Source organism: Microcaecilia unicolor, chromosome 11 (genome assembly GCF_901765095.1).
Source record: "Microcaecilia unicolor chromosome 11, aMicUni1.1, whole genome shotgun sequence".
Lineage (NCBI taxonomy): Eukaryota > Metazoa > Chordata > Amphibia > Gymnophiona > Siphonopidae > Microcaecilia > Microcaecilia unicolor.
The window spans coordinates 85367768-85394737 of record NC_044041.1 but is presented as its reverse complement, the minus strand read 5'-3'; the positions used below and the strand labels follow the sequence as shown (position 1 = coordinate 85394737).

General features: G+C 43.4%; 1 protein-coding gene across 2 annotated transcripts; it reads left to right on the top strand.

Annotated features, from left to right (window-relative positions):
• Window positions 1-427: 427 nt before the first annotated feature.
• LOC115480524 (cathepsin L1-like) lies at window positions 428-25244 on the top strand. Of its 2 annotated transcripts, none has more exons than XM_030219261.1 (8): window positions 428-537; window positions 6706-6841; window positions 14670-14792; window positions 16003-16152; window positions 17840-18064; window positions 21480-21648; window positions 22075-22189; window positions 24767-25244. In XM_030219261.1, exons 2-8 carry the CDS (start codon window positions 6716-6718, stop codon window positions 24864-24866), a joined length of 1008 nt encoding a protein of 335 aa, XP_030075121.1. In that variant the 5' UTR covers window positions 428-537; window positions 6706-6715; the 3' UTR covers window positions 24867-25244. The 2 variants fall into 2 exon arrangements, with proteins under 2 accessions (XP_030075121.1, XP_030075120.1); XM_030219260.1 differs by having other exon boundaries at window positions 428-554.
• The last annotated feature ends 1726 nt before the right edge of the window (window positions 25245-26970 follow it).

Sequence of the window (26970 nt, the reverse complement as noted above, 5' to 3'; positions counted from 1 at the left end):
GCAGAAGGCCTGGTGTAAATGTAAGTGCATAGTTTCCTTGCAGTAATTTTCATATTGCATATTTTCATTTTGAAAATGTGGCCAAGTCCGCATGTGTGTATTATGCATTTGCAGAGTTATAAAGTATGTCTCAGTGACCACTAGTCTCTTAGTTGATGCTACGGGCAACACAACCCTGTCTCTGTAGCAGATGATGTGGAGACTAATACACTTGTTTGAGGAGGAGGGACTCTTACAGTGAAAAATACCATACAAGGTATATATCTTGAGTCCGGGGATGGGGAAACTGTACTCCTGGGTTCTTTTTTTTCTTTCACAAGGGGAAGTGGGATGGTGGGAGGTGCAGACAGGAAGTCCTTGTCCTCTTAAAAGGGCTTCTGTGTGTTAAGTGACAAGCCGGAAAATGCTTGTGGTGTGACGTAAAGTCTACATAACTGCTTCTCTGAGGCTAGGTCTAGCTCCTTCCTGTATACACTTCAAAGTAGCAGAGAGCACAATTTCACAGACGATCTGGTCCTTGCAACTTCTGAGGCAAAGGTGACTGTCAGCAATAGGTGGGTGGAAGAGACGATATCTAAATGTCAGGATTTAGTTCGAGTTAAATTTAGGTATGCTAGGTATTTCCCTATGCCTGGAGGGCTTACAAACTTAATTTGAACTTGGGCAGTGGAGAATTAAAAGACTTGCCCAAGGTCACAAGGCGCATCGGTGAGATTTGACCTGTATCTTCCCTGTATTACAGCTTACTGTTTCAACCACTAAACTGCTCCACCTCCCACAGTTTAGTATGTCCTCCGATGCTTTCTTCCTCTTCGCTCTCCTGTGTCTGGCAGTGGGACAAAGTCTGATGCCTAAAAAATTAGGCAAGAAGCATCCCTACCCCAGTCCTTTGCTGAAGGGCTTTTCTCTAAGAAGGGGCATGTACTGCAGGGGCTATGATGTTTTATTCCTATCGTGTCCATCTGTAAATACTGCAGGAATAATCCAACGATTGGAGGGAGGGAGGTTAAGAAGCAATATGAGGAAACACATCTATTAGTGTTTGGAAGATCTTCCAGCATGACTTGGTCTGAGCACAGTTGGGACAAATTCAGTGGCTAATGAGAAAATCAGGGGAAGAGAATCCAAGATCTAGGGAACTATAGCAATGAGTAGTTGCAGTGAAGAGCCGATAACTGAGAAAGTATCCTGAGCTAGTGAGGTGTAGGCAGCAGCTAGGTGGACAAAATGGTCCCTCTTTATATCTGGGACTTTTTCAATAATTGACCATTGTGTTACCAAGGTAAAATTATTGCCTCATAATCATTTCCTTAAACTAAATGCAGACAAAACTAATCTTTTGTAGTTCAGTGATTCTCTGGCTGATATCCCTTCAACTGTCCTTTTATTGGATGGGGTATTATCGGTAACTCAACAACGTTAAGTACATGGAGTTCTTTTGGACTCAACTTTGTTCTTTAATATGGTTAAGAAAACATTTAAAGCTTAACTGAGAACAATCTATTCTAGTTTCCATGATGAACATTTCGCTTTGGTAGATTTACATATCATATTGCTTTTGCAAATGGAAAAAGAAAGCTGAATAAAATGATAGTTACTTTACTTTGGTGCCTCTGAAAAGATGGAAACAGAGAAAAGGCAGTATTAGAGAATTTTCAAAAAAATTTGCTCAAGTAACTAAGAGTTACCTGCATAATATTTTTCAGATTGAAAAGTTTTCTCGATTCAGTGGCTAAAATAGGTTTCAGAGCACATGTATGTATAGGTACAGGAAAAAGGGATAGGCAAAATACATCGAAAGGTGGGCTCCAATTTTTGTACTGGTTAGGGTGAGAGTAGAGTGGGGCTTTAAGAGGAAAAAGTCTTCAAATGAGTATGACCCGGCTCCTAATGAGCGAGACATGGCATCTCTGTTCTACTGGAGCAAAGGAGGTGATGGTACAACCTACTGCAGTAAATATGTGTGTGTGTGTGTGTGGGGGGGGGGGGGGGGGGGGGGATAATCCCCTCTGACTCCTTCTGGAAGGAACAATTCTTTAGGGTTTTTTGCCTTCCTAAAGCATCTCTTATTCTCACCAAACCTTATTTCATACAGTGTTTTCTTTTAGGGGGCGTTTTGAACTGCCTGAGAGGGCAACGTACATCACCACATGAATTTAATAAAGAAACCAGAGGACTTGGTTGAACTATGTTTGTTTATTTTTATTTATTTAGGAGCATTTGATGTGCCACAAGGGGGCCACCTATGCAGTTACTTAAAATGAGGAGCTTAAAAAAAAAGCACTTTTAAAATCTGAGGGGTCCTTTTACTAAGGTGCACTGAAAAATGTCCAGCAGTAGCGCAGATGCGTGTTTTGGGCGCGTGCAGAATAATTTTTCAGCGCAGCTGCAAAAAATGCCTTTTTAAAATTTTTGCCGAAAATGGACATGCGGTAAAATGAAAATTGCCATGTGTCCATTTTGGGTCTGAGACCTTACCGCCAACCACTGACCTAGCGGTAAAGTCTCACACGGTAACCAGGCAGTAATGGCATATGTGCACCAAATGCCACTTGGCGTGCATAACTGATGCGCACCAGAAAATAAAGAATATTTTTCAGGTGTGCGTAGTGGACATGTGCCAAAAATGAAATTACCACAAGGGTCACACGGTAGCAGTGCGGTAACTCCATTTTGGCGCGTGTTGGATGTGCGTAGGTGCTTACATGGCTTAGTAAAAGAGACCCTTAAGGTACAGGGAAGGTGAGGTGTCAAAGAAGAGAGGGGGGAGTGAGGTAAAGGCATTCTGAAAAAAGTAGCAAGGGAAAATGCAAGCCTGATATGAGGTGGAAGTGAGTTCCAAAATTGAGAGCTCAGGTAGCTAAAAGCGGTTTCTCTCGAGATTGTCAAAGGAAGAGAAATAAGATTTTGCTGAGTGTAATGGAGTGCACTGGAGGGAAGGTAGGGAACGAGTTTATTGATATAGGTAGGAGCAATGGGAAGACGACCTATAAAGACAAGTAAAAGGACTTTGATATGAAATGAGACAACCAATGTTCAGAATGAAGGAACGGGGAAATGTGATCAAAGCAATGAGCATGTTGAAGAAGCTTTACAGCTGTACATTGAACGAGCTGAAGACATTTAAGTGACTGAAGAGGGAGGCCAGCATAGAGAGAATTACAGTAATCCAGGTGAGGAATGACAAGAGCAAGGAGTGTAAAAAATGGAGGGGGAGAATGGAAATATGTTGCAGTGCAAAGAAAAATAAACAAGCTGTGAACTCCCTCGTTGTGTAGCTTTCTCCTGGGTTCATACAGCTGACACAACCAGTGCTGGGGGAGGGAGTGGTTCTGATAGTAGAGCACTGTTAAAGCTTCACTGTTAAAGCTGCTGAGGCATTATATAAAATAAACTAATGGTATAAGTGATACATTACTTTGAGGATGAACAGTCTACTGAACACACCATCTCTCAATGTACAACAACCACATCCTTTTCATTTTTCTGTTCTAGTTGAGGCATGCATACAGAGCTGTCATGATGCCCAGTGCCAGAAGTGACATTTTACACTAGTCTTGTATCTGCATCATGGAATCTTCAGCACTGATTTCATTAGGCATGGGCTGTCATTTGAATCGAATGTCATTTTCCGATAATAGTGTGTACTATTGGGAAATTCTATAGTCTTAGTGCTTAAATGTAAGCACTGCTTGCTAAAATTATAAAATACTAACACCTCGCATATGAATGTAACATTCACTTGTTTGTAAGACTTGATTGGTTACCAGTAGAGGCCTGCATACGATTTAAATTGTGTACAATGATCTATATGATATTACATAGATGTGCCCCACGATACATGTTACAATGCATTTGTCACTCGAGAGTAACAAGTCTAATATTCAATGTGATACTTTATCTTTACACTTTACAAATCCTATGGGATTCCTTTTGAAAAGAATGTTTTCAATGGATTCCCTTATCTGGCATCAACTGTTTGGAATGTGATTCTATATCAAGTTAGGATGTTGCAGGATTATCTGTTATTTAGAAAGCTGTTAAAGGCTTATTATTTTAGAAAATAACTAGATGCTTGATGTTAGTTCTTTAAAATGCTGGTTGTCCCAGAAGATGTCTGACTTATTGAGTACTGAAATAAGAACATAAGAATAGTCATACTGGGTCAGACCAATAGTCCATCTAGCCCACTGTCCTGTTTCCAACAGTATCCAATCCAGGTCACAAATACCTGGTAGAAACCCAAATAGTAGCAATATTCCATGTTACCAATCCCAGGACAAGCAGTGGCTTCCCCATGTCTGTCTCAATAGCAGACTATGGACTTTTCCTCCAGTCACTTGTCCAAAACATTTTTAAACCCAGATAAGCTCCGACAGAGTTCCAGAGCATAACTATTCGTTGAGTGAAAAAATATTTCCTCCTATTTGTTTTAAAAGTATTTCAATGTAACTTCCTTGAGTGTCCCTAGTCTTTGTACTTTTTGAAAGAATAAAAAAATTGATTCACTTCTACACGTTCTACACCACTCAGGCTTTTGTAGACCTCAATCATATCCCCCTTCAGCCATTTCTTTTCCAAGCTGAAGAGCCCTAACCTCTTTTCCTCATATGAGAGGAGTTCCATCCCCTTTATCATTTTGGTTGCTCTTCTTTGAACCTTTTCTAGTTCTGCTATATCTGAGATATGGCAACCAAAAGTGAATGCAATAGTCAAGGTGAGGTTGCACCATGGAGCAATACATAGGCGGCATAGTATTCTTGATCTCATTTCCCATCTCTTTCCTAATAATTCCTAGCATCCTAATTGCTTTTTTGGCCACCACCACACACTGGGCAGAAGATTTCAGCATATTGTCTACAACAATACCTAAATCTTTTTCTTGGGTGCTGCCTGGGAAGGTGGACCCTAGCATCAAGTAATTATGATTTGGAGTGTTCTTCCCAATGTGGATTAGTTTGCATTTGCCCACATTAAATTTCATCTGCCATTTGCATGCCCAGTCTTCCAATTTCCTAAGGTCTTTCTGCAATTTTTCAGAGTCCTCGTGTGTTTTAACAAATTTGGATAGTTTTGTGTTATCAGGAAATGTAATCATCTCACTTGTCATTCTGATTTCCAAATGAAATTTGGCCTGAGCAAGTTTGGTGATTCTTTTGTAATGCCTGAGTCTTACTGTGTGTTCACAGGACCAAAATGGTTCCAGCAGTAGCTCTTCCTGGTTTATCTCAGTTTATCTTAAGTTCCTTTGCCCACAAGCCTGTCTCAGTGTTCCATGGCATGGGCTTCACTGGGGCTGTTCCTCATTGTTAATTGGGTATATTCTAGGGATGAGCACTCTGCCTGGAATGACCTGTTAACCTCTCTCTCTCCCCCCACCCCCTCCACACACAGGGATAAGGTAGAGGACATTATGCAGTGGCTTTATTATTTCACAGAGTGTAAAATCTTTTCCTTGCTGAGACCTTCCTTTTATCTCTAGATGTAGATACCTCATTTAAAGAACAAGTTTAACTCCTGCCTCTTCTTTCCACCTCCTTCCCCATCTTTCTTGGATTTTCATTGTATTTATCACTGAGGTTTTACAACATTGTGGGTGGATTTGCCATATGCTGAACATGACAAAATGAAGAAGACCAGAAAGATAAGATCAAGCTGTGGTCTGAAAGTATTGCTGCTCTATCTGAAGCTGCCTACAGAGACATATGTGGTTTTAAGTCTTCAAACTAATAGGTTACCTTACAAAGCTATGGTTTTTAAACTTTCCTCTTTATTAATTATACAAATACACGTTAAACTTACACCAGCAAATATAGTGAAATATACAGCATCTGAGCACTATTTTGTGTTTGATTCCAGATCTTATCTCTTCCTGGTTCAGTCCATGGTTTCTAGGGTCTTTTTCTGCCAGAGGCACTTTGCTCAGGTTCTGCACCCTCACATCTATACTCTCCCCTCATTTTTACTGGTTAGTCAGTGGGAGCATATATTTCATGAGGCAGAAGAGTAGAGGTGGCAATAAACAGAAAACATCTTAATATTGCATTGTCATATTTCTCTATTGGAAGGTTCCTAGAAGTCTGTAATTCAGCTATTTTGCATATGTGTTTTAAAGCTGGATATATTGTGACAATGTTTCACAAGCACATTCTATATTATCCTATACAAAGCCAGGTAAGTAGGAAAAAGGAACCATCACACATTAATATGTCTGAGATAGATTTGCATGCACTACTTCTACTATTGTATGCAAATCTATCTCATGCATATTAATTGTGGATATCCTGAAAATGAGACTATGTGCAAAGCTGTCAATTTACCCAGTTCCAAGAGGAAGACATTTTGGTCAGTTTTGTGTTTGAATTCACATCCCAAAGCAAGGGTGGTATTTGTAGTCCTTGAGTCTACCTATTGAAATCTAGGGCTGGGCAGCCAGAACGTTTTCATATTGTTTTTTTTTTATGTTGTTTTAAAATTATGCACTTTTCAAAATTCCAGAGTATTTATGTAAGAACAAGTGAAGGAATGCAGCTGAGGGAACCTCTAAACTTGAGTGCATAATAGGTTTTCCAGGATCCAGTCCACAAATGTTGACTGTTGTACAATTTGAATCCATTCCTTGCAAGCAATGCAAATAAGTCTTGCATATCCAAAAAGAAAACCTAGAATAATGCCTTTCCTTACTCAAAATATCTCCCTGCCTAGATCGAAGGAAATGCTGAAGCTGGATTTGGCTTTTGCCTTTGTGGCTTTATTGGTGACTCTGTCTCATTCGCTGGATTCAGCCTTGGAAGAAGGATGGAGGAGCTGGAAGATATTCCACAGAAAAACATATCCACAAGTATGTCATGAGCAAGAAATAAAGAGAAGTGTTCCTGGGCTGAGCAAAATGATCATCATTACAAGGAGGGAGGAGGGAGGAGGGAGGGAGGGAGGGAAGGAGGGAAGGATGACTTGTTAATTGTTGCCTGGGAGCTGACTCCATTGTTAGAAGGTGAGAGGGAAATGGATTTAGCTCATATCGTTCTCAGCAGTTGTAAGTACTACATTAGGTATGGCAGAATGCTGTTACCATATTCCTTCTGAGGTATACTTCTCTTAGGAGTATGTTTAGAAACACAGTAATGCCTCTTCCATCTGCTACATTAATTGGGATTATTTGGAGATTAAAAACTCATTGCATTGATGTCCTCCTCCAAGAATACTAGGTATATGTAGCCTATAACTTATACAAACTCCACTGCTTATTTCTGGGATAAGCAGCATAAAATGTTTTGTATTTTTGGGGGAGGATCTTGTCAGCAGGTATTTGTGACCTGGATTGGCCACTGTTGGAAACAGGATGCTGGGCTTGATGGACCTTTGGTCTGTAAACAGGTAGGTAATCCACCAGGGTGGAAGAACACAAAATCCCACGGATGTTGGAATGAAAAAAAGAAGGACCAAGGGTCCATCTAGCCCAGTATCCTGTTTCCAACAATGGCCAAGCCAGATCACAAGCACCTGGCAGAGTCTATCCAGCTTATTTTCGAAAGTTATCACCGGCCATTTCCCGACATAAATCGGGAGATGGCCGACGATTTCGGAAAAGCAGCAAAATAGGTATAATGGAAAGCGGCATTTTTGACAGCATTGCCGCTTTCCCATTGCTTCGCCGGTGAAAGTTCAAGGGGGCATGTTGGTAGATTAGCGAAGGCGGGACATGGGCGGGCATAGGCATGGCTACCAGATGGCCGGCTTTCACCGATAATGGAAAAAAAAAGTGGCGTTAAGCAGTATTTCGCCGGCTTTACTTGGTCCTTTTATTTTCACGACCAAGCCTCAAAAAGGTGCCCCAACTGACCAAATGACCATTGGAGGGAATGGGGGATGACCTCCCCATACTCCCCCAGTGGTCACCAACCCCCTTCCAAACTAAAAAAATAAAACTAAAAACCTTTTTTGCCAGCCTGTATGCCAGCCTCAAATGCCGTACCCACCTCCATGACAGCAGAATGTGTTGTATCCTCCGACAGCCTTTCCTGGTTGCGATGTGGCTCTCGGGTGAGTGTGACCCCTTTTCTGTTAGGTGCACTGCAGAGTCACATTACCAATGCATTGTATTGGGTGTAGGGTACTGGGCTCTACTCCCATGGTGCTTTCCCCCCCTACCAACCAGGTCAGAGTGTGCCCTGTTTTGTTTCCTGTTGTAGTCCATGCGGTAGTGGCCATTTTTGTAAGCCAGTTTTAGTTCCCTTTCCTGTGTTACCCACGTTAGAGAACGTAGTTCTTACCTTGCATGGTGCTGAAAGAGGGCATTGTACACCATTGTGCCAGCTTTGACCTACTGCTAATCTTAGTACCAGGGGACTCTTTGCCAGTGGGGCACAACCTCTGATCTGCAGTTAACTGTGAGTAAACGTGGTTATTTCAAGAAAGGACTTTTCAGAGAGATTAGTCTTCAGGTGTGAACTGGTGTGCCAAAGTTATACAGCAGCAATAAGTCCTAGAGGCTGTATGCAGGTCCCTGGAGCAATTTTAGTGGGTGCAGTACATTTGTGGGTAGTGGGTTTGGGGGGCTCAGCTCCCAAAGTAAGGGAGCTATGCACGAGGGAGCTTTTCTGAAGTCCACCGCAGTGACCCCTAAGGTGGCTGGTTGGTGTCCTGGCATGTCAGGGGGGCCAGTACACTAAAAATGCTGGCTCCTCCCACGGCCAAATGCCTTGAATTTGACCGGGGTTTGAGATGGCCGACATAACTTTCCATTATCGCTAAAAAACGAAGCCGGCCATCTCAAACCCCGGCCGGTCATCTTTTTTGAAAATACGGGTCTGGCCAGCTGTTTGCGGTGCCGCCAAAATACATAGCCGGCCATGTATTTCGTCAGCACCGTTCGATTATGCCCCTCTATGTTACCTACCACAGGGGATAAGCAATGGCTTTCCCCAAGTCTACCCTAATACAATTTTATGGACATTACTTCCAGGAATTTTTCCAAACCTTTAAATAGAGGGGAAAGGGAATGGGACTTGATTATATTGCCTTTCTGTGGCTACAATCCAAGTAGTTTACATTTTATATGTAGGCGTTTATTTTGTACCTGGGGCAATGGAGGGTTAAGTGATTTGCTTAAAGCCACAAGCAGCTGCAGTGGGAATCAACCCAGGTTCTCAGGTCACTGTACAAACCAGTAGGATACAGTCCTCTGGCAACAAGTTCTATAGCTTATCTGTATTGAGTGCAAACTTTGTTTTAAATAGGGCCACATTCTAATTGCAGTTTTAACTCTGTGATTAATACATTAATCATTATTTTAAAAATTAATCACATTGCAGCATTGCCTGTCTCCTCCAAACATCTCTTCTGCTCTCTTCCACTGCCAACCTCTGTCCTTGCTGCAATCTGACATCTCCCCCCCCCCCCCCCCCACCATCTGTGATTCATCATTCGCTCTCCCCATGCCAGTCTACCTTAAAGGTGGTCTTCTGTTGATCCTTGCCAGCAGCTGCCCATATGTTGCCTGAAGCCTGGTCCAAAGCTTACCCTCTGACATCCACCCCCCCACCCAGGCAGAAAAAGAAAGTGATGGAAACTATGGCCGAGGCAGTGAGCTCCAGCAACCAAGAGAAGAGCTCGAGTCTTTTTTGTTTGATGAGAAAGATGTTTTTTAGTTTCAATATATTAGATGTGCAACTGTAATTAATGTTTGAGATATGCAATTGTAAATTCTCCTGAAGGACTTATTGTTTGTAATCAGCTTAGAATCTCTTTTGAACTTAGTGGAATATAAGAATCATCATATAACATCATAGCATAACATAGCACCCCAAGTTTGTGTCACTGCTCATGTGGGTGGAGGGGAAGAGAGAGATAATGGACTTGAGGGAAGGAAGGGAGATATGTTGGATCTGGGGGTGGGAGGGAGGAAGATTATCAGTCCTTTAGGGACGGTAAGGGGGATAGGATTTGATATACCGCCTTTCTGTGATTAAAGTCAAAGTGGTTTACATATTATATACAGGTACTTATTTTGTACCTGAGGCATTAGAGGGTTAAGTGACTTGCTCAGAGTCACAAGAAGCTGTGATGGGAAATAAATAAATAAAATACCTTTAATTGTGTGATTAATCACAATAAAAAATTTTAATCAAAAAGCAGCCCTAGTTTTAAATGTACTACTATGTAACTTCATGGCATGACCCCTAGTCCTACTTTTTGAAAGAATAAACAATTGATTTGCATTTACCTGTTTCACTTCATTCAGGATTTTGTAAACCTCTATCATATCTCTCTTTAGCCACGTCTTTTCTCCAAACTGAAGTGCCCTAACCTCTTTAGCCTTTCCTCATTTGAGAGGAATTCCATCCTCTTGATCCTTTTGGTCACTCTTTTCTGTGCCTTTTCTAATTCCATTATATATATTTTTTTGAGACATGGTGATCAATACTGACCATGGAGTGATACAGAGGCAGCATGCTATTCTTCTGTTCCTCTCCTCCCCCCTTCTTCCCTGCCTTTCTCATGTGTTCTGTGGAATGCCCACTTTGTCTGCAACAAACTTTCATACCTCCACGTATTCTCCATCTGCTTGCCCTGAAACTTGGCTTTGCCCTGAAGACTCTGCTTCAGCCACGTCCCTGTGTCATGGAGGTCACCTTTTTCCCATACTCCTCGCACAGTTGGCCGTGGAGGTGGTATCGGGCTACTACTTTCACCCTCCTGTAGATTTCAACCTCTTCTTCCACCTTAGTTTCACTGCTTTTCTTCCTTCGAAGTCCACTCCATCTATTCACGCCTGTGCCTCCATGAGTAACAGTCATTTATCGACTCCCTGATAAGTCTCTTTCTTCCTTTCTCACTGACTTTAATGCCTGGCTTTCCTTCTTTCTTGAACCTTCATCTCCTTCCCTAATTTTTGTGGATTTTAACATTTATGCTAATGCTTCTCAGTTTCTCTCTTTAACATCCTCTTTCAGTCTTCAACTGTGCTCCACTACCCCCACTCACCAGAACGTCCACTGCCTTGATTTTATCTTCTTCTCAAACTGCTTACTCTCCAGTTTCTGCACTTCAGCACTTCCCCTCTCTGACCATCATCTGATAACTTTCACACTTAAACATCCTCCCCCCCCCAGTCCCATCCAATCTCAACCAATACATTGAGGAATCTTCAGGCTATTGACCCTTCTAGTCCAATGTTTCAAATCTCTTCTCAACCACTATGTAATCCAAGTCTGTCAATGAGGCTGTCTCTTCCTATAATATGACTCTCTCCTCTGCTCTGGATGCTGTCGCTCCTCCCATTCCCCATTCTGTAATGCGTACCACACCCCAGCCTTAGCTGACCTCTAGAATCCGCTACCTACATTCCTGTGCCTGATCTGCCGAACGCCTTTGGTCGAAATCCCATGCCCATGCTAACTTCATTCATTTCAACTTCTAGCTGACCTCCTTCCAGTCTGCTCTTTCACTTGCCAAACAGGACAACTACATCCAGTTGACAAATTCTCTTGGCTCAAACCCTCGACGTCTCTTTGCCACACTGAACTCTCTCCTCAAAGTGCCTTCACCTCCAACTCCCCCTTCACTTTCTTCCCAGACTCTGGCTGAATACTTTCATAATAAGGTTCACAAGATTAAACTTGAATTCTCAACTAAGTCACCTCCACCTCTCCTTCTCTTAGTCCATTCTCTCAACCCTTCTTCACCCCCCCCCCCCCGCCTCCTTTTCTTCCTTTTCTGAAATCACTGAAGAGGAAACTGCACGTCTTCTTTCCTCCTCAAAACTAACTACCTGTTCCTCTGATCCTATTCCCACCCATCTACTTAACACTATCTCTCCTACTGTCATCCCTTTTATCTGTCATATCCTCAATCTTTCACTTTCCCCTGCGACTGTTCCTGATGCCTTCAATCATGCCGTAGTCACACCACTCCTCAAAAATCCTTCATTGGTCCCTACCTGTCCTTCCAACTATCGCCCCATCTCCCTCCTCCCTTTCCTATCCAAGATACTTGAATGTGCTGTTCACCGCCATTGTCTTGACTTTCTTTCATCCCAAGTTATTCTTGATCCACTTCAATCTGGATTTCGCCCTCTTCATTCAATTGAAACAGCACTTGCTAAAGTCTCCAATGACCTGTTCCTGGCCAGATCCAAAGGTCTCTATTCTATCCTCATCCTTCTCAATCTATCTGCTGCTTTTGACACTGTTGATCACTGCCTACAATAGCTTCCTTTTCCTCCTGCAGCCCATTGGTCAGACAGAGCTAGCCAACAGGGCTGCAAGAGGAGGCAGGAACAGTAGCTGATGTGATACAGACACACTTCCTTCTTGACTTCCGTTGCTGTTCTGCAACATGGGGCTTTCTGCTCCAAAAGTAATAAAGTACAGCATAGAGTATTGGGTGTGCCTTAGCACTCATAGAACCTACAGAGTAGGATCATCTCTACTGAATCTCACCTTCCTCCAAAGATCCTTAGGGATGTAAGACTGCAAAGTTAGTGAAGGTGCCTGCTCAGAATGTATAGAAGAATGCAGGGATTCTGATGCCCAGGACTCCAGCTGTTCCAACCACATCTGCTTAGAAGAGGATGCTTCTTGCAAGTTCTAACTGTAGGAGATCCCTCCTGAGTCCTCTGTTTCCAGCCCTTATCCTTCTCCAGTTCCCTGCATTACCAATTCGGAATTGTTTGCAGAGCATAGCAGCACAATTTGTGAAGAGGCTTGGGGAGTCAAAAACAGACACAGTTTCCATGTTGGCACTGTGGGCTGAGTCAGCCGACACAGACAAGTCTCCCTACAGTGCTGAATCGCACCTAGAAGAGATCACTGATTCCCCTGCACTCTCTGTGCTCTGGGTCAATAAAAGCAGGCATGACCTGAAGCAGCCTGGTGAGTGTTGCATTGGGAGCAGTGTTTCACTCTCTCTGCTGGTGCCACCATAAGAAGAGTGCTTAAGAGAAATTTTCTGGTTCCACTGAAGGAATTTGGGTAGAGCACAGGCATGGAAAACAAAATGGCACGCACTACACAACAGATATGCTAATACTGGAAGAACAGCACAGCAGTACTTCCTGCCCTCCACGTAACCCTGATGGTACCAAGGGCTCAAAGGAGAAAAACAAACCAGCCTTACAGACAACATATCATTTCTTCAGAATTCAACACTTCTCTTTCTGAAGCAGGAATGAAGGACACAAGAGAGGGCATGGGGGGGGGGGGGGTAAGGAATACAGGCTCCTCTGGGTGTACCCCGTAAGCCCACAGTCACACTCAAATTTATACCTCCCTGCTCCACTGAGTTCCTTTCAGCAAACTGGGTACATGAGCGGGCATTAAGAAACCAGTTCAGGAGCTATATAGGACGCCATCTTCCACCTGCTGGACATAGAAAAATACTGAAGTGCTGGAACTGCACAATGTCTTTATAGGTCAGAGCATACTTCTGTGTTTTTCTGTCTCTGCCAGCTGGTTGATGGATGCATGACCTGCAGGTTCTGGACTTAGTTTGGTGAGGACTACAAGGAAATGAGTTTATTAAAGATGGTGAGTGGGTGTGTACATGCTGGAAGTGCTAAAATAAGGATATGGTGGAGGTAAAATCTTTAAAAGAATTCAGAAAAATATGGGATAAACACAGAGGATGGAAACAAAGCACTAAACTAGGGGTTCCCAGCTCAGTTCTTGGGCCACACCCAGCCAGTCAGGTTTTCAGAATATCCACAGTGTGCAAGGACTGAGTTGAAAACCACTGCACTAAAATAACCTGCAGAGGGCACCAGTTCTAAGAATGACACTTCTGTTCTTTCAAGAAGGCATAAAAACAAACATAAATATAAAATGTGGGGAATAACTTGCAAGGAGTGGCAATGGGTCATTTTGGTGTTTATCTGCCATCATCCACTATGTAATAAAGTTTTCAACCCAGTCCTTAAGGCACACTCAGCCAGTCGGGGTTTTCAGGCTATCCCCATTGAATTTAATGGGGATTTCCTAAAAACCCGGACTGACTGAGTGTGCCCCAAGGACTGGGTTGAAAACCTTAATTTATAAAATAACTCCACAAGCTTTCTCTCTCTTTTCCAGAATGATGTAGGTTTAACATCCTGTGTTCTCATGTCTGGTTTCCAGGTATAGTGATGCCACACTGGCATTACCTAGTTAATATCAGCAGACTTGTATTTGGGGGAAAGAAAGAAAGAAAGAAAGAAAGAATCCACAAGGTGTCACTGTCACCAAGTGTAAAAGCAGAATGGCTATTATGCTGATCCATTTAGTTCAACACAATAAAAGTTAACAAAAATAGATACACATGTACAAATCCAAGTGAATCATAAGATGCAATACAATGAGATATCAAACCTCCTGCCATCCCCTCTTCCATGCTCACTTGTACTTTTAGGAAATGTTGTATTTTGCTCATAAGGAGTGCCGGCTCCCAAAAGGTACTTCAATAAAAAGGTAACACTTTTTTTTTTTAACCTATAACCAAAGTTTGAGAAGTGTCTTGAAATGTCTTCACTGGGTTGTCCTTATCATTCTGAGCCAGCCTTCAGGTCTTTCTGGCACTAGGCCTTTTCTCTTTTCTCCATTTCAACTAACCCCCCCCCCCCCCATGCCTCTTTACAGACTCCACACAACAGAACCCCATTTACCATGCTTATGAGTCTTTTAAACTTTGTGCAGGTGACGGAGGCTTTCCGCAGGACTATTTGGGAAAAGAACCTGCGGAAGATCGAGCAGCACAACCTGGAGCATTCTCTGGGAAAGCACAGTTACCTCCTGCAGATGAACCACTTCGGTGATATGGTAACTGTAGCCTTAACCGATAAGAAATGTCATCTTTTTCAAGGGCGGTAGGGAGTTAGAAAAATCTGTTTCTGGCAAACACGAAGGAGGTAATGCTAAACTTTATTCCACGGCTCCCTAAAAGAATTTCTCAAAGGTTACAAAGCATAGCCGGTCCTGTTGACCATTCTTGTTGGTGTCAAGCAAGTTTCTCTTTAATACAGAAAACACATGAAGAAATCTTTGTGGGGCCCTTTTACAAAGTGGTGGTAAGCCCAATGCATGCTTACTGCTCACTAAAAGGGAAGTACCGCTGGACTACTGCAGCAGCCAGGCGGTACTTGCCACCCCTCTCCAGCACACACCATTTCAGGCGCTACAAAAAAAATATATATATATATATTTTTTTTTAATTTAAAGATTTTTATTCAACTTTCAAATATTGGTGTGGTTTACATAACAATTAAGATCATGGATTATAAATTCCATTTGTGGAAACTTATCAATTATCAACTAGGTTACATTCTCCATTTCTTTCCTCCCTCCCTTTTCCCTCCCTTAGCCCCTAAAAATATTTGTATTTTTGTAGTGCTGGTGTGTATCCAGCAGTAATTGGGCAATGCTGCACACTGTCCGGTAACCGCCGGGGTAGTGTGGGAGCCCTTACCGCCACCTCAATGGGTGGTGGTAAGTGCTTCCACCCAAAATGGGTGCACAGCAAGTGCTTCACTTGCTGCATGATCCATTTCTTAACAAAAAGAAAACCAAAAACCTGCCTTTTGTCCACTGCAGGAAAATGGGACTTCAGCGTGCATCCAAAACACACGCCGATGCCAACGCAGGCCCCCTTTTGTCATGGCTTCATACAAGGATCCTGTTCATTTGTAAACACTTGTCTGGAGTTTATAGAAACTGGAACTTTGTGCTGATTTTGTATACATTGTGATTTTTTTCTAAAAATAATTGAAGTTAATTAAAGAACTTAAATCCGCCTTTTCACTCTCCAGAGTGTACAAAACAGTTTACATGATGACAACATAAAATAGACAATTAATATAACAGAAATACAATGAACCTACTAACTGATCACAATGCAGTTTCCAGAGCTGATCTATTTTACCAAGTGCACCCCTAAGAAATTCTTGTTTGTCTGTGTGCAAGAGGAACACAACTAGAAGTGTGAGGTCTTCCACAAGCCACAGGTGATGAAAACACCATTTATTCTCCCTAGACGGATGAGGAGTTTCATCAGCTGATAAATGGTTTCATCTTGGAGCGGGAGGAGGAGAAGGTACCCTTGTTCCAGCATTCAGATACTTTTGAAGTTCCGAAGGAGGTGGATTGGCGTACAAAAGGTTATGTAACCCCCGTGAAGAATCAGGTGAGCAGAGGTTATAGAGAAATTCCAGACCATTCTACAATAATTCAATTTAAATAGTAATATCAGTGTACAAAGAACCTTTGAAGAGTTTAACATCAATACCTTCCGAATCAACTTATCTGTAAAAAAAAAAAAAAAATATATATATATATATAAATAATTAAACCTTGGAGTCTATGTTTGAGCACGGGGTGGGGGGTGTTAAGTGTCTTCCTTTAGGTCACACTGTAACATATAAGGGATGATCAATGCTATGTTGTCAGACTGTTGACGGATGAGGCAGCTAGTATAAGAACATAAAAGTTGTATTGGGTCAGACTAAGGATCTATATGGTATGGCCTAGTATCCTGTTTCCAGCAGTGGCCAGTGCCAAAACATAGCAAGATCCATCCTGCTTAACCTCGGGGATAAGTAGAAGCTTTCCCCAGGTCTATCTTAATAATAGTATATGGACTTTTCCTCCAGGAATTTGTCCAAACTCTTTTTTTTAACCCAGCTACACTAACTGCTTTTACCACTTGCTCTGGTGATGAGTTCAGAGCTTAACTAAATACTCAGTGAAAAAAATATGTTCTGTTTGTTTTAAATGTGCTACTATGTAACTTTTTGAAAAGTGTAAAAATCTTAATAATAAATAAATACATTGATTTGCATTTACTCATTCTGCTCTATTCAGGATTTTATAGACCTCTATCATATCCCCCTCAGGTGTCTCTTCTCCAAGCTGAAGAGCCCTAACTTCTTTCGTCTTTTCTCATATTAAAGTCTTTGTACCTTTTCTTGTTCCACTACATCTTTTTTGAAATGTGGTGACCAGAATAACACACAGTACTCAAGGTGTTGTCTCACCATGGAGCGATACAGAGGCATTATGGTATTCTCTGTTTAATTCTCTATTCCTTTCCTAATAATTCCTGGCAGTGGCATAGCCCAAATGGGAGGAGAGCCTTGGGGGCCTGGGCCCCCCCATTTGGGCTCAGGCCCCCTCCAAAACCCAAAGTACCTGTTGAATGTCTGGCAGTGGTGCCCAATCCCCACCAGCCAATGAGATCCACTGCCCAGAATTGCCCCAGTGCTGCCTTAGCAGCAAAGAAGTAGATGGCCTCCTTTCCAGCCACTGACATCAGTATTCCTCACACATGCTCAGTTCGTCCATGAATTGAGCATGCGTGAGGAATGCTAGTGTTGGCGGCTGGAAAAGAGGCCACCAATTTCTTCATTGGTGAGGCAGCACTGGGGCAGTTCCGAGCAGTGGATCCCATCAGCTGGCGAGGATTGGACATCCTCGCTGGCAAAGATAAAATTATTAATGCAATGGGGGTAGAGATAAAATATATTGGCACCCAGTCCACCTCGAGCACCCCCCAAAAATTGAATCCTGGCTATGCCCCTGATTCCTGGGCCCCCAAACCTGTTAGTAAGTTATATCTCCTTCAGGCTTTCATAGGGAGCTCCCTCTAATGTTTGTCCCGGCCACTATTACACAGTGACTTCCTCCCTCCCAAGGGCAGTGAATGCCATCTCACAGCATTCCAAGCCTCAGCTAACCATAAGAGTGGAAAATCTGGCCTAGAAATTGAACCTAACTTCTTTCATTGACACAGTACATTGCTGTCACTGAGCCATCAGGCTAACCCATAAGTATGTATTTCCTTTATGTGCATCTCTTTCTTCTGTTGTTTCCAGGGTCATTGCGGTTCCTGCTGGGCATTCAGTGCCACTGGTGCTCTGGAGGGACAGGTCTTCAAGAAAACAGGCCAGCTGATCTCTCTGAGTGAGCAAAACCTTGTGGACTGCTCCAAGCCACAGGGGAACCATGGTTGCAGTGGTGGATATATAACAAGAGCATTCAGATATGTACAGATTAACAGAGGGATAAATTCAGAAGCCACCTACCCTTACCTAGAAAGGGTAAGATAATATATATTCCTTGCAACAGCAATATACTTATGAGTGGGTCCTCTTTGTACAGCATGCTTGAAACTACCGAATGTGATTGTAAGAGGTTTTATTACAAGGAGTTGTTTATTAAAACGAACCCTACACAAATTTCTCTTTGGGGGGGGGGGGGGGGGGGGGGGGGGGGGGGGGGGGGGGAGCATGGGCCAGTTCATCATAATTTGCAACTTAGAACCAAAGTTTGCTGTCAATTAATTTCTTGTAAAGGGGAGAGGTGTGGTAGCCGTGTTAGACCACTCTTAAAGGTTATCAATAGAAATCAAACCAAATAAACCATGGAAAAGAAAATAAGATGATACCTTTTATATTGGACATAACTTAATACATTTCTTGATTAGCTTTCGAAGGTTGCCCTTCTTCGTCAGATCGGAAATAAGCAAATGTGGTAGCAGATAGTATATATAAGAGAAACATCAAAGCATCACTTTGACAGTCTGGGTGGGGGTATGCATGGGGACATCAAAGCATTTCATTGATATTCTAACAGGATGGGTGTTGGTAGGTGAGAGGAGGGTAATAAACAGAGAAATACAGCTTTATGGTTTATAATGAGTTAGAAAACCCAGATCCTTATTAAGTCCTGTTTGTTGGGTGTCAAAATATTCAATCATTCTTATTTCAAAGGTCTTACATTGCTGTATTGTTTTAAAATTACCTTTCAGTATTCTTACTGTGAAATCACTGGTGCAGTGTTCTGGTCTTGTAAAGTGTTGGCCCACAGGGGTGGGGGTTGACTGGCACCGGCTATTTTCATGTGATGTCTGTGCAGATTGAATCTTGTCTTAAGCATCTGGCCTGTTTCTCCAATATAGCATCCTTCGTTACATTTTTTACACTGAATGATATATACCACATTGGAAGATGAGCATGTAAAATAGTCCTGGCATTATTTTTTGCAGCGGTAAGGCTTTTTTGTTTTGGGAGTTCTTTTCTAAGCATTGAGGAGGAATACAAAATGAATGAGCTTGACTACATTTGAATGCTATCTACGCTAGTGCCTGGTGTGCTCATTTCCTGCGCTAGACCCCTCTGAACATTCTGCACAGGTAAATTCGGGAGCTAGCATGGCGCTACTGGCCTCTAGCACTCACGTTTATTTTTGAGCATCGGGTCCTCAATCATTGTGTCTCTCCCTGCAGTTTGAGCCAATCCGACTTTCACTGTAAGTTTACTTGGATTGGGCCTGATGGTTTGGTTCGGGATTTGTTTTTTTCAATTGCAAAGGTAAAGCTAAGGGCTTCTTTCCTGTTGGGTGGGCCTGCAGTCAAAGCTGAGTGACACAAATTGCTACACACAGGGAGTTTCAAAATATTTCCAGGCAACAGATGAGGCATGAAAGGGCTGTAGTTCTGGATCAGGCTGTCTGCTTTAAATCCTAAAAATATGCAGTAACACTGGAAAGTTTTTTATTTTTTTAAATTTTTTTTATTTATAACCATTTAAATTTTTACAAGCGATAAAACAACTTGACGGAAATACAGAGAAAGTAATATATAGGAATTATTTCAGTCAGGTAATTCTATTTTCTTCCTTAGACCACTAAATAGGGAGAGTGAAACAAGACAAGGAGATCAATTAAAAAGTAAACAGAAAAAAACCCCATAGTATTAACCTGATTATCCCCAGATATTACTCGTCTAATTTATTATTCCACATTGATCATCTGGTTGGCTTCTTCAAGGCCAATACGGTATATAGTCAAATCATTTCATTGAAAACATACTTATTGTCCAATATTAATTAGAAATAATACATCTGATTACATTCTCTCTCTTTTAAAAAAACAGAAGTTATTTAACAATACATATACTTAAGTCTCTAATTCAAATCCCACTGATTAAAGTAATCCCAGTTTTCACAGGCTTCACTCCTTTTAAAGTAATAATTGAGGAACTATTTCTGAGGAAAACTTTAGGAGTCATACCCGGAACTCTGGGATAAACAATAATCTCGATATTAAATCATCTATAATAATATTCATTTTATTGTTCAAAGTTTCTGGTCTATTATCATTTTCAAAATATCATAACCTCTTCTTGCTCGTGTAGAATCATTTCTTATATCAATTTTTCACTCTCAAAGGGTTCAGTTAAATTGTCCATGTAACTCTTTAATAAAATTATATCTGAAACAAAATTATTTACTGCCACCGTTAGGTCCCGAAGCGCCTTCCAGATGGTATTCAATGTAACCTCCACGGAAGCCAAAAACTCCAAGGTGATTTCTCTTGAGGTGTTTAGGAGTGGTTCCGCCGATTCGGTTTCTGCTGTAAACGTCCTCCGTTTCAGCATATGCCTCTAACTCACTCCTCCATTCCTTTGGACATGGTGGTTGAATAATTCGGGAGCGATGGAGTTGTTTTTTTCCAGGTCCAAGAGCGTCAACGCTCCTTTGCTGGTCTAATCAAAGGACTCGCCAACATTTTCATCTGTGGGCAGTTCGTCGCGCAGCGGTCCCGCACTTGCTTCTCAGGGGACAAAACGCTGGCCATCGGCAGCTGACTGCTGGTTGTCCCTTTCTTCTCAGTTAAGGTATCTGCAATTGCAGAGAGGAAATTTACGTAAAGAAAACGAAACTTCAGAGGGCAGCTGGGCTATTGGGCATACGAACTTCAGGTCGCCATCTTACCACTCTCCCAGTTTAGGACACTCTTTGTCTGGTTTCTCCTCAGAGGCCTGTCTGATATGGGTAACCCTTCAGCATAGCCCTCTGAGTCATTGAAACACAGAAGCCCCTCCACCACTACAAGGTGGTGCCCCTTTGGAGGGGGGAAAGTTTTTTCAAGAGAGACTCCATCTTTACTGCTTCCTGAGCTATTTCATCAATGAGCTGGATCTCAAGGAATCAACACAAGGCTCCCTATAGTGTAATCTGGAAACTAAATTATTAGTTTCATTTGATTCCGCGGTACTGTATTTTAAGAATTTGATGTGAAACATAGTACATTGGGCCCTGCCTACTTAAATCACTCTCAGTGGGCCAATGCCAATATTCAGCAGCACCTAACCGGGCAGTGCCACTGAATATTGGCACTAACCAGCTCTATTGAAAGAGGGTAGGAGTGGGGTGTCCTGGGGGCAGAGTTGGGAAGGAGCCAGGAGTTATGCAGGTGCTGGCACTAAATATTTAATATACAATGATCTACTTTAGGGTTCAAAATACTACAAGATGGTATTTGTTAACTTGAAATATGATTTACAATTAACACCAGTATCCTAAATAATAATCTTAGAAGACCTGGTGGTCTAGTGGGCCTCATTGGGGCAGAAGCGATCCCTAGTTGCTCCTGCCCATTCTGGCTTCACTGTCCTGCTGTCTTTTAGAATCTGAACTGATGGATCTATATTGCCCTTTGTCTCTTGCACAGGACGATGGACTGTGCCATTATAATCCCCTTAACAAAGCTGGCAACTGTACTTCCTTTGTGAGGATTCCACGGGGCAGTGAAGAAACTCTGGAGCAGGCCGTGGCCTCAGTTGGTCCGGTTTCCGTCGCTGTGGATGCTAGAGCCTTCACCTTCCGCTTCTACCATTCAGGTAACAAATTCTTCTGTTCTTACTCAGCTGAAGTGAAGCCCAGGTGAATGTTGTCAAAGTTCAGACTTATTATTTATTATTTATTGCATTTGTATCCCACATTCCCCCACCTATTTGCAGCCTCAATGTGGCTTACATAGATTTGATAACATTGTCATAACAGGATATCGGATACAATTAGTAGTGTGTAGCGTTTAGGAAGGGGTGAGGGAAGAGAGTTGTTAGGGTAATTATCCCCCTTATAGCTTCTATGTTATTAACATACAGCTCTGTGATTCTTCAAGTCCAGTTGAAGTGATTTAGCAGTCCCCTCTGTGTTGCTGGCTGCATCTTAGTGTGGATACCACCTTGAAATATTCCCCTTCCAAACCAAAGCAGACAGTATTTGTAAAGTTTGTGGAATGATTTCACTATCCCTTTATGTAGGTGTCTACTCTGGCAGCTGTTGCAGTCAGATGGTGAACCATGCCATGCTGGCTGTTGGCTACGGTACATCTCAGCAGAATGGGAAAAACACTGATTACTGGCTGATAAAGAACAGGTGAGTTTGGGGGTCTGGGTTAGCAACAGTCTTTAAAGAGTAACATACCAACATAGCAGCCGTCAGTGGTTAAGGATCCCTGGCCCACCATCTCCTCAGTTGGCTCCACCTATTTTGTCACTGCAGATATCACTCAGTCTGGGCTTTTATCAGCGCTATTCGTATCTGTCCCAGGCATACTTGAATCCTGCCTAGGGATGGAATTAGCTGGTATTCAGCCGGCCTGGCCGGTATTTCAGTGTCCAGGCTGGCTGCCAGCAGACCCTCGAAACCGGCAGTAGAAAAGCCGGGTTTTTGTCCGATGCCAAGGCATTTCGACATCTCCTGCTCTCCCTTCCTCTCCTGGTGCAGCCACGTTGCCTTTGTCTCCACCTCGTGCCCCCCCCCCCCCCCCAGGTCCATCCAATATCTCTCCCTCTCCCTATGCACCTCCTGGGTCCTGAAACGTGCTTTTGCTGACAAGCCACAGCCAGAGTGATTCAAGCAAACGACTTCTGCCTGCATTTGGGGTCTTCCCTCAGCCATGTTCTGCCAGAGCAGCAACAGGAAGTTGAATCACAGGAGGCGGAATGCGGCCAAGGGAAGACTCCAAATGCAGGCAGATGCCGCTTGCTTGAATCACTGTGGCTATTGCTTGTCAGCAAAGGCACATTTCAGGACCTGAGAGGGAGAGATGCTGGAAGGATTTGTGGGGAAGAAAGACTGAGGCAGCGGGAGAGTGCTGTCTGGACCAGGAGTGGGTCTTAAGATCTGTTGAACTCATCCAGGGGGGAGAGATGGAGAAGGAGAGATCCTTGATTTGCTGGGGAAGGAGAGAGAGAGAGAGGAGGAGGAGGAAAAATGCTGCATATGCCAGAAACGACTCAAGAAATGCTGAACGTATCAGGGAGAGATGCTGGATCCATTGGGGAAAGGTGCGGGTGTGGGGAGAGATGCTGAATCTGCCAGGTAGGGGTGGGAGGGAGACAAATACTGGATCTGCCCAGAGAGGGGAGAGAAAGAAACCAGACTGAGGGACAGAGAGAGAGAGACTAGACCTGGGTGTGGGGGATAGGAGGGGGTGGAGAGAAATTAGTTGGGGGGAGGGGTTGGAAGAGGGAGAGACACAGGACCTAGGGAGGGAGAAAGAGATGCCAGCAGACCATGGGGGGAGCAGGGGAAGAGAAAGGGGAGGGACAGGGACACAGAAAAGAGATGCTGGGCATGGAGGCAGTGTTGCCAGGTGGGCGGTTTTACCACCCAATTGGGCGGTTTTCCGCGACCTGCCGCGGGAAATTTTTGCCCGCAGCGGGTTGTGGTTTTTTGGGCTCCTTTTGGGCGGTTTTAAAAGCGGTTTTTTTGGCTGCGGGGGGCGGGGTTAGTGACGGGGAGGCGGGACAAAAAATTTCCACCTGGCAACCCTGCATGGAGGTAGTATAGGGACAAGGACATAGAAAGGCAGTTCTGGAAAAGGGAGGCATAGGGACAGGGGGAAAATTCTGGAAACAGAGGACAAGGACTTTGAGGGGGCAGATAGGGACGCAGAGGGCAAATACTGGGAGGGGGTGAAAAGGGATAATGTATAGAAAGGAGATGAGATGTTGGACAGGACGGATAAGGGACACAGATTGGAGATTGATGGTGGACATGGAGAGAGAAGAAATGTTAAGTGAACAGGAGACCCTACAAAGACAGAAAAAGAGAAATGCAAAAAAGGGACAGTCGGTTGTAGAGGGGTGGGGGGAAGTCTGTGACAATGGGTATGGCAAGAGACAGGGTGGGGGCATGGGGCGGAACAAAGGAGAGGCATGAAGCAGGGCAGATGTCAGGCTTTTCTCTGTCGAAAAGTTGGCAACCCTGATCCTGCTACTGTTTTGTCTTTTATTGTCTTTCTTGGTAGATTATTCCAGGCATCTTCCACCCTTTCAGTAAAACAATATCGCTTTCTGTTTCCTGCAAACTTCCCTCCTTCCACAGTCTTATCATGCCTTCTTGTTCCTGCAGTTTTTCATTTTGCTGTAATATTACATTTCATCCAGTTTAACTATTATTTCATGCATAAAGGTGGGGTGTGGGGTGTTCCATCCACAGTGAAACCTTCATGAAGATGGCTAATAGCACTGTATCTGTTTTGAGCAGAGGTCTCTAGTGTTACATACATACGTTTGGACCTGTTTCTATGTGAGGCTGCTGCTGGAGCCCTGTGTCTATGCCAGGGGTTCTCAAACCAGTCCTTGATACACACCCAGCTAGTTAGATTTCCTTCATATCCACAATTAAAATGAGAGAAACTTGCAGTGAAGGCAGTGCATGCAAATGTATCTCATGCATATTCATTGAAATCTAATTTGGTTGAAAACCCCTGTTCTATGCAAATAGTGTCCCTAAAAGTTAAGAATATTTATTTCTTCAGCCCTATAAATTCAACATTGGGCTCCTCCCCCCACAGAAATACTTTCGGCATTATGATTGACACAAATCTTCATGGCATCTCCAAGCTCAATTTTCTATTTTACCTTGAGTTGTTTTCCCAACTAAAATGATTCTTCTGAATCTGAACACTCCCTTCACACTCTTTTATGTCATTCCTCCCAACAGCTGGACTGAGAAGTGGGGTGAACAAGGTTACTTACGTCTGTTGAAAGGTGCAGGGAATCAGTGTGGTGTGGCCAATCGAGCCAGCTACCCATTCCTGTGAACACTGATCCTCTCCAGCCATTGCTTTTTACCCTTTCACTGCTGGTCATTCCATCACTATACGAACAATTCTCTGAACACTGCAAATCAGGTTTTCTATTTATAAAGAAAGAATAAAATGGTTTTAGAATAGAGAATTTTCTTTTCTTTCACACTTGTAACTGTAGTTAGCCCTGTTGATATTATGTGTGATCTCCTTACTTTCAGCAAGCAGCTAACTCATATGTTAAAACCGAGGGTGAAGATCTGTTGGATGTTTTTTTCAAATGTGCAAATGAGCTTTTATGGACCTTCTTAGCTAAGTGCTACATTTCTCTGTACCAGGTTGAATTATTGTATGGAACATATTTAGAATAAATGTCTTCAGTTTTCAAAACTAGACTTTGGCTATTCCTTGGTGGCTGCTTTGATACCATTCCTCATTCACATGCAGAACGGCACTTCTCCCCACGGACATGAGAAGCAGGCAGCGGAGGAAGCAGAGCCTGCCACCATGGTGATGTCTCCATTATTTCAGATTTCATCGGTTACCAGGAAAGCACTAGCGCTGGAGTATCCGTAATTGTGCGCCACTTCTGAATCCACTAGGGAAGTAAAGAATGGGGGGTGGGGGTGGTAACCAACAATATATCACAATTCACAAAAAATGGTCCCACTTATTTACATCAAAAAGGAAGGAAAAGGCCTCAAAGAGCTCCAAGTCAAAACTGACCTATAGAGCTGTAACAGGGTGTAGCCAGACTTCGGCGTGAGGGGGGTCCAGAGCCCGAGGTGAGGAGGCACATTTTAGCCACCACCACCACGAACAACTTTGACCCCCCCCCCCCTGCCGATGACCCTCTCCACCCCCCTCCCGCCGCCAACCAGGATGTCAGACTCACAGAAACAGAACGAAGCATTGCGCCAGAAGAAGAGGACCTCAGCTGGTGGGGGTTGGGTCCCCCGCCAGCAAAGGTAGTGGATGGCAATGGCGGCGGGGGAGGATTGGCGGTGGGAGGGGGGGTTGAGAAGGTCGTCGGCAGGGGGGTCCAGGGCCAAATCTACGGGGACCCAGGCCCCTGTGGCCCCACGTAGCTACGCCACTGAGCTGCTGTAATGATCAAACTGATCTGCTCATCATCATTGGCAAAATAAAAAAAAAAAAAAAACTTCCATAGGGCAAAATAACAAACTTAAAATGTCCAGCCACAAAAATAGTGAACTTAAATACAGTCCAGAATCACCAATCCAAACTTCAAAATTGAATGTAAACAAACACACTTATCTTTTTGTGTGCTTGAATGCAAGTAAACCAGCTTCTCAAAGTCCCCAGGGCCAACAGTGGCCAACGTTTCGCATGGTAACTTTTCCAAAAAGCTGCATCAGGGTCCACAAAACCTGGGGTTTCTCTGCAGCATTACAGATTCTAGCTGCTACTGAATCCTTCATGATTTCATTGCTGATCATATCCTCCAAGCCCAATACCTTTTCAAAGCTCCAGAGATCTGCACAAGTGGAACTGCATATGCCTCACTGCGTGGATGTGCGGGCATGTGGCTATAGTGGGCCCTTTGTATCCTTGAATTCAGATGATTTTGTTCATGGAGAGGATCCTGGGTTAGACCAAAAAGCTGCTCATTGTTAGTTTCAACATGATGGGCCTGATACTCAAACCGATTTAAGTGGACAAGAGAGGCTGCCAATATTCAGCAGTACTTAATCAGGTACCGCCGTTGAATACTGGCACTAACCAGTCATTTTCAAATTGGGCAGGAGCTGGGCATTCTGGAGTAAGAGTTTGGGAGAAGCCAGGAGTTATGCAGATGCTGACAATATTTAGTGCCAACTTGAAAGGCCTGATGGTCTAGTGGAGTGAAGCAGGAATGAATCCCACTCAGTGGAGTTCCTTGGTCGTCTATCACCTGGGGCAGATCGCCGCTGCGCACCCCTTCCCCGGGTGCAGCATGACACCCCTCACGGGTGTATTCCCTCCCAGAGGCATCACTGCCCCCCCCCCCCAGGTGTATTCTTCCTACCTGCTGGGGTGCAGGGAGTAGCTGCACGGCTGTTGGCTCCGCTGGTTCTCTGCCCCAGAACAGGAAGTAACAGCAGAGGGAGCAGGGAAC

What these genes read in the sequence shown, in the direction of transcription:
- LOC115480524 (XM_030219261.1), top strand. Translation starts at nt 6,716, where the DNA reads ATGCTGAAGCTGGATTTGGCTTTTGCCTTTGTGGCTTTATTGGTGACT. An exon ending in ACAGAAAAACATATCCACAA is followed by an intron (nt 6,842 to 14,669) that starts GTATGTCATGAG and finishes AACTTTGTGCAG; the next exon opens with GTGACGGAGGCTTTCCGCAG. An exon ending in CCTACCCTTACCTAGAAAGG is followed by an intron (nt 18,065 to 21,479) that starts GTAAGATAATAT and finishes TCTCTTGCACAG; the next exon opens with GACGATGGACTGTGCCATTA.